Here is a 13,850-nt window from a genome sequence, read left to right on the forward strand (position 1 = left end):
GCGCACGCTCCCGAGGAGGCCGGGCGCATCCAGCGCAGGCACTTCTGCCGGCGTGTGCCACATGGATGGCGGCCGCGCGGCCTCGGGACTATGGCCATCCTTTGCTTTAGGGGTAATGGGACCATATAAATGCTCCTGAATAGCTTCACTGACTACCATGGATCCACGCAAGGGTTCGATCACTAATACATGTTCTGTTTGATCTTTCATCTCCCACAAGATCTCGTCCCAAAACACCCCTGACAAGATCCAGGAGGTTCAATATCAAAAAGTAAGTCTCGAGAAATATAGGAGAAATTTTTGAAAAGCCAGTTAAAAAAAGTTCTAGATCTCCCGGTTCCATAACTTTTTTGTTTTGTTGTTCAAGGATTCCTTTAACTTCTAGGTACCTTTCTTTCTGTGGCTCAGAGAGCCCCATTTCCCACGATTCTTCCATAGTCCAGAGAGAATATCCAAACCAAGATGAGAAGAGAGAGGTCTAGAGTGGTTATTTTACTCACGAATCTTCCTCAGGGATTGGTATCTTGCTCGCATTCCTCCACCAGTTTGTTGCAGCAGGGGATTACTGCAACAAGCATATTTCAAACCAGGAGTCCCGTGGAAAAGAAGTATATATGGACAGATTCTTGGTAGATGTTTCAGAGAGATGTTTATTTCTCCAGCCGCATGGCCAGGGCTCTGCTCAGGAACTCCCCAGTCATGGGACCCCAGGGTCCTTGGCCACACCGGGGAACCCAAACCAACCAACGGGGAATGAGACTGACCAGGGGCAGGGAAACCCTGTGTCTCCCCCCCAGGGCCCATCTCCCAGGGCTCCATGGCAGGGGAGGGACCCCAACACCTGAGCATCCCCCAGGGCGAGGGGGACAGGGACCCCCGAGCATCCCCTGGGCTGAGAGGGACAGGGACACCCCCTCAGGAATGCCCTGAGCTGAGAGGGACAGGGACAACCCCACCAAGCCCCTCCCCAGCATCTCCTTGACACCAAACCAAATAAACTTGGCAGAAATCAAACTTAACTCTACATAAAATGCTTTGAGCAATGCTTGCTCTTCCCACAAGTCCCTTGTGGTGAAAACGTAAACAAACCCCAACCATGAATGAACCGACAGCACAAGCAGTTATGGTGGCAATTCAAAGTTCCAGCGGCTCCCGCACAGCTCCAGCTCAGCTGCTGCAGGTTCCTGTAAAAGAAAAGTGACAATTTGGCCCAATACAGATGATTGAAAGGAAGGAAAACTCTGTGTAGCTGTTCCAAAGGTGGCAGGGAGGAAGAGAAAAATGATTCTCCCATTTGGCAAAGCCCCCCAGCCTGTGAGAGAGAAAAGGGGGGAGAGCAAGGGAGTGACAGGGACAGAGACCTCCCCTGGGGAGGGGCGAGTGTGACACTGTCCCCTGTGTGTGTGGCCTTCCCGGGGTGGGGGTTTCACACCTGAGCCAGTCAGGGTAAGGGGGGTGGTGTTCACTCCCCCTGAGCAGGGGTTACCCCCCACCCCCAAAACTCCTTCTGCCCCCTTGGGTGGGGGATGGGGGTGCAAACCTGGCCTCAGCAAATGGGTCTGGGGGCTGGGGCCTCCCCCAGCCCGACCCCAGCCAGGGCTGATTTTCAGGACAGCTCTGGGCTTGGCTTTCTGGTGGATTCATTCTCCTCCCTCAGCCTTGTTTACTTCTTAAAGAACTGTTACTCCCTTTCCTGCATTTTTGCTTGGCAGCCCTGTAATTGTGGGATTGGATCCAAGGGGATCATTGGGGCACTGCTGGGCCCCATGGACCAAGGGGCCGGTGTGATTCTGAGGGGCCTCGTGGATCCATGGAGACCATGGTGCTCCTGCAGGTCCTCATGGAATCACGGAGTCCATTGGGACACTGCTGGGCCCACGGAACCAAGGGAACATGGAACAGCTCTGGCTGCCTTGGGCTCCTGGGGCCGCCTGGCAGCTCCGGCTGACCTTGGCATGGAGAGAGCTGCTTCTCACCTGCCCTGGAACGCTGGGGCTCCGTGCTTTCCTTCCTGTGGAACAGAACCATCCTTCTCCCCCAGCTGCCCATGGCCAAAATTGCAATTTGGCCTCCAAAATTCCATCTATCCCAGGACTGCTGCCAGACAAAAGCTGCCAAGGCCAACAGGTCTGGCTGGCCTTGGCCTCTGGTGGCCGCCTTTCATGGATCACAGGGAGACAGTTTGTTTTATCAGATACTATGCATGGTTAGATCCACCCCTCGATCTCGTGCCCACCTATAGGTGGCATCTCTGCCTTGATGACCTGAGGCATCATGTCCCCACAAGTAGGGCTAATGAGGAACACCAAAGCCAGAAGCAGGTAGATCAGGCTGCAAAGATAGAGGTGTCCCAGATAGACTTGGATTGGCAACATAAAGGAGAGTTGTTCCTAGCTCGATGGGCCCATGATGCCTCAGGCCATCAGGGCAGAGATGCCACCTATAAGTGGGCACGAGATCGAGGGGTGGATCTAACCATGGACAGTATCTCCCAGGTGATCCATGATTGTGAGACATGCGCTGCGATCAAGCAGGCCAAGCGGGTGAAGCCCCTGTGGTACGGTGGGCGATGGTCCAAATACAAGTATGGGGAGGCCTGGCAGATTGATTACATCACACTGCCTCAAACCCGCCAAGGCAAGCGCTGTGTGCTCACAATGGTAGAAGCCACCACTGGATGGCTGGAGACCTACCCTGTGCCTCATGCTACTGCCCGGAACACCATCCTGGGCCTGGAAAAGCAAGTCCTTTGGAGGCATGGCACCCCTGAGAGAATCGAGACCAACAACAGGACTCATTTTAAGAACAGCCTTATCAACACCTGGGCTAGAGAACATGGCATTGAGTGGGTGTACCACATCCCTTACCATGCACCAGCTGCAGGCAAAGTGGAACGGTGCCATGGATTGTTGAAAACCACCTTGAAGGCACTGGGTGGGAGAACTTTCAAAAATTGGGAACAGAATCTGGCAAAGGCTACCTGGTTAGTTAACACCCGAGGTTCCACCAATAGAGCAGGTCCAGCCCAGTCTGAATCCCTGCATACAACAGATGGAGATAAGGCCCCAGTAGTGCATGTCAGAGGTCTGTTAGGAAAGACTGTGTGGATAAATTCTGCCTCGAGTACAGACCAACCCATCCGTGGGGTTGTCTTTGCTCAGGGACCTGGTTGCACATGGTGGGTAATGCAGAAAGATGGAACAACGCATTGTGTACCGCAGGGAGATCTGATTGTTGGGTGAAAACCACCTGTAGTGTGAAATGCCTGTGTACCCCTGCTTGCTGAGGGTCACTGTCACTGTTCGTACATAGCTGTATATATATATATATATATATATATATGTATATGTATCGATGTGTGTGTGTAGAGTTAAATTATATTCGTTTGGGCATTGAGCCAATGATATGGGATAAGGGGTGGAATGTCTTGGGGTGACTTTGTGATGTGTATCCCGTATCCCTGCCCTATGCCTAGAAATTAACTTTGTGCCTTTCTATGCCTCTAAACTGAGCCTGAGAGGGGGAAGGAAAAACTGAGCAAAACTTTTTCAAAGCAGTTTGCAGCTTGTTCAAGGTCACACAGAGATAGGGACTTTCTTTTTCCCAGCTGCAGCAGGGGAGGGAGGAGGCACTCAGCTTGCTGCTTCCCTGGTCAGCTTTTGGCCAGTTCTTCAGCTTCTTTTTCTCCAAAGGGAGACTGAGAGCTGAATTTTTTTTCATTCCCTGGAATTTTGGATTTTCTCCCTTTTCTGCTGGACTGCTTCAATATCAGAACACATCAGGAGGACTTGCCACCGAGCACAGAGGGCCTGGCCCTGGGCCAAGCCCCAGCTCCGAGGAGACCAAAGGGAGGACTCTAACACTTTCCCAGGTTTTTTCTCCACAGCGAGAGATTTTATTATTTAGCATTATTTTCCTTTTCCCGTGTGTTTGTCAAATCAATAGTTTTTATCTCCTTCACTTTCCTTTGATGAAAACTTAATTTTTTCCCGAACCAGGTTCGGGGAGGGGTGGTTGTGCCTTCTCTCAGAGGATATCTTTCTAAATTTGGCCAAACCGGCACATCCGCAAATGAACCAAACTTACAAAAGTGTGAAGAACTCGTGACCTGTTGTCCATCTTGGGGTCCCTCTTGGCAGTAGCCTCTGGCTACCCTGGGTGTACCTTTGAAGGCCTTTCAAATACCTACCTACCTTTATTCCCTTATTCTGCTCTAGCCTCTGGTTTTAGGTGGCCTCTCTAGGCATCAGCAGGGGCTGCAATCCCACACTTGTGGAGACCAGAACCGCCCCCAGGATCCCAACACTGCCTGACAGCGCTCCGGACACCGGGATGGCCGCGCGTCCGAGTCTCGGCCACTGTGCTGCTGCTTCGTTTGCTCGTAGGCGCACCCAGAGGCCACTGTTAAGCCCGGATGCTCTCTGGTTCTGCCCTCTTCCTGATCCCGTGCAGGGATGCAGCACTGCTGGGCTTTCAGGAAGCTGCTCTTGAAAACTTCCAGCATTCCAAGCTCCTTGGCCCTCCGTGGAGGCTTGCCACGGAATCCCTCACAGCTGCCTCCGGAGCATACTCCTGTTGGCTGTTCTAAAATCCAGGGCCTTCAGGGTGCTCAGCAAGACCTCTGACTCCACAGTGTTGTGGAACTGGACCTTCAGGACAGGGACCTTTCCAGCCTGAGCTGCCCTCGTTCCTCTGTGTCTCTGCACAAAACATGGCACGGTGTGGATACAAAAATGCTGCTAGCAAGGATTTTCTTGCTATTTTCTAAGCCCGTGAGAGACTTTTCTCTCTCACAGAAGAGGCAGCAGAGTTATGTACACAACCAAACACCTGCACCCTTGAAAAGTCTTTTTTATAGTACAGTAGAAAATATTTGGACAATGGATGTTTTAGGATTTTAGCCGATCACCCCAAGGGGTGGCTGATCCTTTGTCCAATTAGACTATGAAGAAAAAAGCCTATGAAAGAGTTTGTAAAATAATTAAATAAATCAATCTTGCTGCACAATTCCTGCCTGCTGGAGCTTCTCTCCTCCTCCCTACGGCTGCGGGACACGGTGATATACCCCAGGGTTGCAGTAAAAGCACGGAAGAGAGCAGCAGGAGGGGCCTGTGTGTCCCAGGGCTCAGGTTTTGGGCCGCTTCAGCACCACAGAGATGCAGCTCAAGTGAAGAAACCAAACTGTTTATTAATAGGAAGCGAAGCGAAGGGATGAGCTGGGAGGAAAAAAGGGGATGGGCAGGGTCTGAGGGCTGGAGGGATGGAGCTGTCAAAAGGGAGGGAGAGGGCAGGAGCTATGGGAGCTTTCCACAGGCTCAGCTGTGACCAGCATCAGCTGTGCCTGGAGCTCCAGCTGCTCTACTCTAGTCTCCAGATGGTCTCATCTTCCAGGATATCTGGAGGTCTTAAAGGGACACTGGTTCTGGGCCAGCAGATGAACGTAGTTCTGCAGCTCTTTCGTTGAGTATTTCCTGAACTATGATGTTTGTCTGGGAAGGGCTGTCGTCTCTCCTCAGGGCTTGAAGGGCTGGAAGAGACAGGAACAGAGCCACGGTCAGAGCCTGGATCTGCAGGAATCCAAGCAGACCTTCCTGCCAGGGCCATCTCACCCAGCTCCTGCCACGGCCAGAAGACAGCAGGGGCCAAGGAGATCAGCCAGAAGGTGCTGGCCATGAGCCTCCCCACCGTGTCCCTGAAACCTCTCTGTGCTCCGCCCACGTCACCCCGAGTCCACACACGGAGCAAAGCCCCCACAGCCAGGGCAGGGATTGCAGCTCCCGAGCCAGGCATTGCAGCTCGCCCCCGCCAGCCCCCGCTGCCAGCCCGCTGCCCTCACTCACCCTCACCGAGGAGCTGGAGCTCTTCCTTGTGCCCCCTCAAGAACACCCTGGCAGTCCCTGGGAGCACAGAGGCGGTCACGGCCCCGCGGCACAGCTCCCTCGCAGCGGCGCTGCCAGCCCCGTGGCCACCCGCTCTCCTGCCCCGGCAGGGCTCAGCCCGGGCCCTTGCCGCATCCTGACGCCCGAGGGCACGGCTGCGAGAGGGCGGCAGCGGCCCCGAGGGCAGGCGGGGCTCCACGGCCCCGGGCCCGGATCCCGCTGCCGGGGCAGCAGCCGGGGCCGGGGCCGAGCTGCGGCGGGGCGGGGAGGGGCCCCGGGCTCGTGGCTCACCGATGAACCTGACGGCCGCCTCTCGCAGGGACTCCTGCGGGCTCTCCGCGAACGGCAGCGCCTGGTGCAGGCGCTCGGCCGCTCGGCTCCTGTCCTCTGCCAGCTGCAGAGAGCGCCAGGAGGGAAGGGTTGGCGCGGGCTCAGCCCCTTGGCCGGGCTCTCTGCGCCCAGCCCTGGCCTCCCCTGCCCGCACGGCCCCGAGGCCCGGCCAGCAGCCGCTGGCGCCGGGCTCTGGAGGGGGCCGAGGGCCGGCTGCTGCCCGGGGAGCCGCGGTGCCGCCCCGCGCCACAGCCCAGCGGGGCCGGGGCTCCATCGGCTCCCGGCTCGGGGCCACAGGAGCCTGGAGAAGAGCCCGGGGAAGGGAGCAGCGTGTGGGGCGCAGGCTGGCGCCCCTGGTGCAGCACAGCTGCCAGCCCCACGCACTGGGCACCAGGGGCAGGGGACTTCTCCAGGCTCAGCTTAGGCTTCCAGGCGGTCCTTACCAGGCACTCGGCAAACTTCGACAGCTGCTCCTTCTTCACCAGCTGCCCAAGATTTCTCCTCTTCAGGAACTTGGCCGCACAAATCAGCGTTTCCCGAGAAGCCTGGAGAGCAGCAGAGACACGGAGATGGCACCACAGCCCAGGGCACAGGACCCGCGTCCCTGTGCCAAGGCCAGGAGAAGGCTGCAGCCTGCGAGGCCCCAGGGCAGGAGGCAGCTGAGCCCCCTCCCAGGAGGACACATCAGCCCACAAGTCCTCACCTCTGCCACGTTCCGGTTCTCATCATGGCAGTGGAATAAAAGTGGGAGTAGGCTCTGGCACACAATTGTCTTAAGGGGCTTTTTTCCCTCGTCCACTACCAACTCCATCACCTTGCAGAAGAGGTGAATGGAGAGCATCTGCACATTGCTGTTGTCCTGGAGTAAAGGAAAAAACATCAGCAGCAACTTCTCCAGCCCATGTGGGCAACGGCCTAAAAATCCACAGGGCACAAAGTGTCTGGGCAGCAGCCAGTGTCAGTGGCTGGGGGCACAGAGCCTTACATTTTCAAAGAGTGGCAAGAGCGCCTCAGCCAGTTTCGGGGCAGTGGTGCTGGATACCAGGATGTCTTTGTTCTCCAGCACATTCATGAACACAGAGAGGGACATCCTGACCACCTCTCCATCTGCATCACCCAGCAGCTCCACAAGCCGTTGAGACAGGCTGCCCATTCTTCTGGCCTGTGTGGAACACAAGGCTGTGCTGTGAAGCCATGAACGGCTGCACTGCCTACACCACCCTGGCCCTGCAAGCCCACCCTGCTGCCGCAGGGCCCAGAGGCCAAAGGCCTGTCCCGAAGCACTGGGGCAGCTGAGCCGGGAGGCAGGAGAGCTGGGAGCAGCTGCCTCAGCTCCTGAAGCCCAGCCAAGCCCATGTGACTGCTTTCCCCAGCGCAGCTTCAGCCGCTGCCGCCTTCTCACCATGGCGGGATCCTTGCTGAGCACCACGAGGCCTCTGAGTGCCAGGCGACATCTCTGCCTGCACTCGCTCAGCAGGTACCTGGACATGATCTCCAGGATGCTGTCACCATATTTACTTAAGTCCAGGCACTCGAGGAGCTGAAAGGCACAGGGCAGTGACAGGGGAGCCGGCCGGCAGGAGCCCGGAACCGCCCAGGGCTGGGCCCAGGCAGCAGCGCAGGGCGCGGGCACCGTCCCAGGCAGCTGCGGCTACGAGAGGGCAGAGAGGCGGGAGGCAGCTCAGCGAGGCAGCGCTGGCCGTCAGGCTCACCTCCACAAGGAAAGCCAGGAAGGGCAGATCCCAGCATGGCTCCTCCCTGCTGAGTGGTTTGAGCAGGTGGAATGCAATGCGGGAGCAGAAGGGGATCAAGACCTGGCGCATCTCTCTGGTAGGGGGAAAAAGGCACCAAGACCCTGAGGCAGGGGGCAAACCTCTCCCAGGACTGACTCACACAGGTCTGGTCTTCCCCACCACGTTGCAAGGGGATCTGGGTGCTCTGGGAGGCAGCTCCTTCTGGGCACCCTCCCCTTCCAGCCTTTTCCAGTCCGCTTGGCCATCCCTCGGTGACGAGGCCCCACAGGGACTGTGTGGGGCACCTCGGGCACAGGGCACAAGTGCCGGGGGCAGTGAGGAGAAGGGGGTCTCACCTGGCCAGCAGACCCACTGCATAGTGCTGGGTGTCAGCACACAGCAGCGTGTCCCAGCCACGCTTGCGCTCCATAGCCACCACCTCGTTGTCACAGCGCAGTCGACAGAGCAGAGCCTTCATGGCCTGCACTGCAAACCTGTGCACAGAGCAAAGCCCAGGTCACACTGGGAGCACTGGCGCTGGCCACGAGGGCATGGGAAGGACAGGAGGACTGGGACCTGTTGGGGTTGGTGGGAAGGCGGTGTTCCTCCCGGCATGCTCTCCAGAAGTGATCAACTTCCTCTGGCACCTGCTGTGTGGTGATGACAACTTGGAAGAGCAGAGTCACAAACAGGCGGGCTGAATAAAGGATCATTGCCTCGTGGCACTCGGGCACCTGGACAATCACCCACAGCGCCAGAGTTGCCTGCAAAAGAAGCAGCTCGAGACAGCTCAGGAGCATCCCTCAGTGCCGAGCTGTCCGTGTGGCAGGGCCCGAGGGGAGACGCAGGGGGAGCACCGGGCCTGGTGCCCCCTGAGCCTGCCCTAGCCCAGGTTTCAGCCCAGCACCTGAGGCAAGGAGATGCAGTGGGGGAAGGATGGAGAGCTGGTGAGGATGTGACCTCGGGGTGAGTAAAGGCCAGTTCCAGAAACTCACAGCCAGGGCAAAGACATCTGTATCATCCCCATCAGAGGTGGACGTGCTATGCAGTGGCCATTCCTGCATCACAGAGAGCAGCGTTGGCAACACCTTCTCCACTGCTGGTCCCAATGATCCTATGATTCTCCACATCATTGTAGCAGCTCTGTAGGATCGGAGCTCTGAGTCAGGGGCGTCTCAGTCACAGTACCACGCCCTGTGCAGCTGTGGGGGCCCAGGTGACAGAGCCCCGGTGCCCTGAGGGGCAGGGAGGGAGCATGGCAGCAGGCTCAGGAAACAGAGGGGCCCGAGGGTCCTGGAGCTCTCCACCTGTCTGGCAGACCCCATTGGACAGGCGGCACAGGGCGATGGGCCCTAAGGGCTGGTGAGCCCTGAGCTCTCAAGGCAGCTGGGCCCCGTACCTGTCGCACGATGGGGCACAGCGCAGGAGGGTCAGCACCACATCAGCGGGGTGCTCTTCAGCCAGCCTCAGAATGTCAATTTGCAGCCAGGCATCCACAGTGACATGGGACCCGAGTCTCTGGTGAATGTTCCTCACCATGGCTGGCACCTGGAGGAGGCATGGGGAAGACTTGGAGCACTGTCCAAGGGAGCAACTTCCCCAGCTGCCCCCAAGAAGTGCTTCCCTTCCCACCGCACTGTGCTGGCCTCAAAGGCTGAGGGGGCCCAGCAGCCGTGGCTTGAGGGGGCACACGATCCTTGGAGTCTCCAGCCCTGGCCCCAGGCTGCTTACCTGCTGCTGAGGAGAAGCAGCACTCTCTTCAAAAAAATCCAGTTTGGGAGCATGAATCCCAGTGGGAATGGGCATAGTGTCAGTATTTGGGATGCCCTGAGTCTCTCCGGTGTCAGTGTTTGTGATGGCCATGTCCTCAGTCACTGCCCTGTCAGTCTTCGCTGTGTGATCATTCATTGGACTGTCAGAGTCTTCTGAGGGTGCAGTGATATCTGTGCTGACATCAGGCTCTGCCTGGAGCTCGGTCAGCCCAGAGTCAGGCTCAGCTGTGCCCTCAGTTGCTGTGGTGCTGGTCTTTCCACGCCGAATGCACATGAACTTCCGGAACATCTGCAGGAGAACAAAGGACAGAGAAGAGAGGGATGTTCCAAGGGGTGCTCCAGGCGTGGTGCTCGGCTGAGCAGCGACAGCAGGCCCAGCCCAGGTGGGGATGGCTGCAGGTACCTGCACTGTTCTCCGGAAGCGGCCGTGGGCACGGTCCTGCTCTTGTGTCCGGTCCAGGGCTGCATCTGGCAAAGAGCGAGCGCAGCCAGAGCTGAGGGGCTGCAGGAGAGGCCGGAGAACGCAGCCCAGCCCTGCGCTCCCCAGGCAGGGACAGCCCCGGGATGCCCAGGGGATGGAGCACGGCTGCTGCGGGGGGTCTGGCCTGGCTCCTCTTCCAGCCTATCCATAGGCCTGTTCCCCGGGGATGGGATGGGATGGGATGGGATGGGATGGGATGGGATGGGATGGGATGGGATAGGATGGGATGGGATGGGATGGGATGGGATGGCGCCAAGCTGGCTGCTGCCATCAGCCCTGTGGCCCAGCTCTGTCACTCACCGTCCTGCCGTGGCTGGAACTGCTCCAGCTCTTCGGGCTGTTGTGCTGGGGCAGCTCCAGGGCCTTTTTTCCTCCTGAGCACTTTGAACAGGCGACGGAATCTGCCCGCCATGCCACAGTGTGGCCTCGAGGGCACCTTCAAGAGAGATTCCTTGGGAAAGCTCTGAGTGAACAAGTCCTGCGCTTGTGCCTTGAAGGCACCAGCAGCAGAGAAACCTCAGGAAGGCTACAGGACAGCAAGTCCTGCACCCTGGTCTCTGAGGGCTCCTGCCACAAGGACAGGAGACTCCTCGTCAAGGATTGTGGTCAGCTAAGCCAACGGTCTGGCCTTGAGGGCACCGGCCACAGGGATGGGAGATACCTCGGAAAAGCTCCGGGGCACCAAGTCCCACGGTCTGCCCTCGAGGGCACCTGCAAAAGAGAAGCCTCGAGAAGGCCACAGGTCACCAAGTCCTGTGGTCTGGCCTCGAGGTCACCTGCAGGAATAACGCTTCGGAAAAGCTCCGGGTCGGCAAGGAACGAGTGCGCTGTGCGGGGGCTCCTCACGGCACCGCTCTGTCCCGTCCTGTCCCGTCGCGTGCTCCGAGCACTGTGGCGTGGCTGCGTCGCCGCCAGCCCCTATGTCAGCACGTGTCACAAAGGGCCCTGGGACACCCTGTCCCGTTCCATCCCACGGTGACCATGCTGCACCGTGTCACAAAGGGCCCTTGCACACGCTGCCACCTGCCCCGGGGCCGTCCCCAGCCCACTCCAAGTGGCCCAGGTTGGAAGGAATGCCTTGCCCCAAGTGTCTAAGGCAGCCCGACAGGAACTTTAGCATCGGCTCCAGCCATAAGCAAGCGCTCCCCTGCTCTGCGGGCTCGGGGCAGCACCAGGAGCCCCCACGGCTGCCACCGCAGCCGCCGCGCGAAGGGCTCGGGGTCTTCCACAGAAGCTGGCACGGCCTCCTTGGGACACGTCCCGGCTGGTGGCCATCCTAAAGCCGGGGCTGTGACACAGACAAGGAACGTGTGGGCCAGGGCCATGGAACAAGGGGCCGGTGTGATTCTGAGGGGCCTCGTGGATCCATGGAGACCATGGTGCTCCTGCAGGTCCTCATGGAATCACGGAGTCTATTGGGACACTGCTGGGCCCACGGAACCAAGGGAACATGGAACAGCTCTGGCTGCCTTGGGCTCCTGGGGCCGCCTGGCAGCTCCGGCTGACCTTGGCATGGAGAGAGCTGCTTCTCACCTGCCCTGGAACGCTGGGGCTCCGTGCTTTCCTTCCTGTGGAACAGAACCATCCTTCTCCCCCAGCTGCCCATGGCCAAAATTGCAATTTGGCCTCCAAAATTCCATCTATCCCAGGACTGCTGCCAGACAAAAGCTGCCAAGGCCAACAGGTCTGGCTGGCCTTGGCCTCTGGTGGCCGCCTTTCATGGATCACAGGGAGACAGTTTGTTTTATCACAGATACTATGCATGGTTAGATCCACCCCTCGATCTCGTGCCCACCTATAGGTGGCATCTCTGCCTTGATGACCTGAGGCATCATGTCCCCACAAGTAGGGCTAATGAGGAACACCAAAGCCAGAAGCAGGTAGATCAGGCTGCAAAGATAGAGGTGTCCCAGATAGACTTGGATTGGCAACATAAAGGAGAGTTGTTCCTAGCTCGATGGGCCCATGATGCCTCAGGCCATCAGGGCAGAGATGCCACCTATAAGTGGGCACGAGATCGAGGGGTGGATCTAACCATGGACAGTATCTCCCAGGTGATCCATGATTGTGAGACATGCGCTGCGATCAAGCAGGCCAAGCGGGTGAAGCCCCTGTGGTACGGTGGGCGATGGTCCAAATACAAGTATGGGGAGGCCTGGCAGATTGATTACATCACACTGCCTCAAACCCGCCAAGGCAAGCGCTGTGTGCTCACAATGGTAGAAGCCACCACTGGATGGCTGGAGACCTACCCTGTGCCTCATGCTACTGCCCGGAACACCATCCTGGGCCTGGAAAAGCAAGTCCTTTGGAGGCATGGCACCCCTGAGAGAATCGAGACCAACAACAGGACTCATTTTAAGAACAGCCTTATCAACACCTGGGCTAGAGAACATGGCATTGAGTGGGTGTACCACATCCCTTACCATGCACCAGCTGCAGGCAAAGTGGAACGGTGCCATGGATTGTTGAAAACCACCTTGAAGGCACTGGGTGGGAGAACTTTCAAAAATTGGGAACAGAATCTGGCAAAGGCTACCTGGTTAGTTAACACCCGAGGTTCCACCAATAGAGCAGGTCCAGCCCAGTCTGAATCCCTGCATACAACAGATGGAGATAAGGCCCCAGTAGTGCATGTCAGAGGTCTGTTAGGAAAGCCCGTGTGGATAAATTCTGCCTCGAGTACAGACAAACCCATCCGTGGGGTTGTCTTTGCTCAGGGACCTGGTTGCACATGGTGGGTAATGCAGAAAGATGGAACAACGCATTGTGTACCGCAGGGAGATCTGATTGTTGGGTGAAAACCACCTGTAGTGTGAAATGCCTGTGTACCCCTGCTTGCTGAGGGTCACTGTCACTGTTCGTACATAGCTGTATATATATATATATATATATATATGTATATGTATCGATGTGTGTGTGTAGAGTTAAATTATATTCGTTTGGGCATTGAGCCAATGATATGGGATAAGGGGTGGAATGTCTTGGGGTGACTTTGTGATGTGTATCCCGTATCCCTGCCCTATGCCTAGAAATTAACTTTGTGCCTTTCTGTGCCTCTAAACTGAGCCTGAGAGGGGGAAGGAAAAACTGAGCAAAACTTTTTCAAAGCAGTTTGCAGCTTGTTCAAGGTCACACAGAGATAGGGACTTTCTTTTTCCCAGCTGCAGCAGGGGAGGGAGGAGGCACCCAGCTTGCTGCTTCCCTGGTCAGCTTTTGGCCAGTTCTTCAGCTTCTTTTTCTCCAAAGGGAGACTGAGAGCTGAATTTTTTTTCATTCCCTGGAATTTTGGATTTTCTCCCTTTTCTGCTGGACTGCTTCAATATCAGAACACATCAGGAGGACTTGCCACCGAGCACAGAGGGCCTGGCCCTGGGCCAAGCCCCAGCTCCGAGGAGACCAAAGGGAGGACTCTAACACTTTCCCAGGTTTTTTCTCCACAGCGAGAGATTTTATTATTTAGCATTATTTTCCTTTTCCCGTGTGTTTGTCAAATCAATAGTTTTTATCTCCTTCACTTTCCTTTGATGAAAACTTAATTTTTTCCCGAACCAGGTTCGGGGAGGGGTGGTTGTGCCTTCTCTCAGAGGATATCTTTCTAAATTTGGCCAAACCGGCACATCCGCAAATGAACCAAACTTACAAAAGTGTGAAG

At 57.0% G+C, this 13,850-nt stretch overlaps 2 protein-coding genes across 2 annotated transcripts; both read right to left on the minus strand.

Moving 5' to 3' along the window:
- Positions 1 to 5,137: 5,137 nt before the first annotated feature.
- On the minus strand, positions 5,138 to 8,453 carry LOC125319087. The gene is made up of 9 exons (XM_048290032.1): positions 8,299 to 8,453; positions 7,922 to 8,036; positions 7,612 to 7,749; positions 7,195 to 7,371; positions 6,913 to 7,068; positions 6,653 to 6,754; positions 6,171 to 6,273; positions 5,841 to 5,897; positions 5,138 to 5,527 (listed from the first exon to the last, which is right to left on the minus strand). Exons 1-9 carry the CDS (start codon positions 8,418 to 8,420, stop codon positions 5,406 to 5,408), a joined length of 1,092 nt encoding a protein of 363 aa, XP_048145989.1. The 5' UTR covers positions 8,421 to 8,453; the 3' UTR covers positions 5,138 to 5,405.
- A 231-nt stretch (positions 8,454 to 8,684) lies between these two features.
- Positions 8,685 to 10,708, minus strand: LOC125319061. The gene is made up of 5 exons (XM_048290009.1): positions 10,496 to 10,708; positions 10,118 to 10,182; positions 9,674 to 10,003; positions 9,342 to 9,490; positions 8,685 to 8,706 (listed from the first exon to the last, which is right to left on the minus strand). Exons 1-5 carry the CDS (start codon positions 10,605 to 10,607, stop codon positions 8,685 to 8,687), a joined length of 678 nt encoding a protein of 225 aa, XP_048145966.1. The 5' UTR covers positions 10,608 to 10,708.
- Positions 10,709 to 13,850: the final 3,142 nt, after the last annotated feature.

The sequence above is a fragment of the Corvus hawaiiensis genome, chromosome 35 (assembly GCF_020740725.1).
Source record: "Corvus hawaiiensis isolate bCorHaw1 chromosome 35, bCorHaw1.pri.cur, whole genome shotgun sequence".
Lineage (NCBI taxonomy): Eukaryota > Metazoa > Chordata > Aves > Passeriformes > Corvidae > Corvus > Corvus hawaiiensis.

Coding starts and splice junctions, on each gene's coding strand:
- LOC125319061 (XM_048290009.1), bottom strand. CDS start 10,607: ATGGCGGGCAGATTCCGTCGCCTGTTCAAAGTGCTCAGGAGGAAAAAA. Junction 10,183..10,495: donor GTTCCAGCCACGGCAGGACG/GTGAGTGACAGA, acceptor GCTCTTTGCCAG/ATGCAGCCCTGGACCGGACA. Junction 8,707..9,341: donor TGTGCCCCATCGTGCGACAG/GTACGGGGCCCA, acceptor CTTCTTTTGCAG/GCAACTCTGGCGCTGTGGGT.
- LOC125319087 (XM_048290032.1), bottom strand. CDS start 8,420: ATGAAGGCTCTGCTCTGTCGACTGCGCTGTGACAACGAGGTGGTGGCT. Junction 7,372..7,611: donor TCAGCAAGGATCCCGCCATG/GTGAGAAGGCGG, acceptor TGTTCCACACAG/GCCAGAAGAATGGGCAGCCT. Junction 5,528..5,840: donor GCTCCAGCTCCTCGGTGAGG/GTGAGTGAGGGC, acceptor TGTCTCTTCCAG/CCCTTCAAGCCCTGAGGAGA.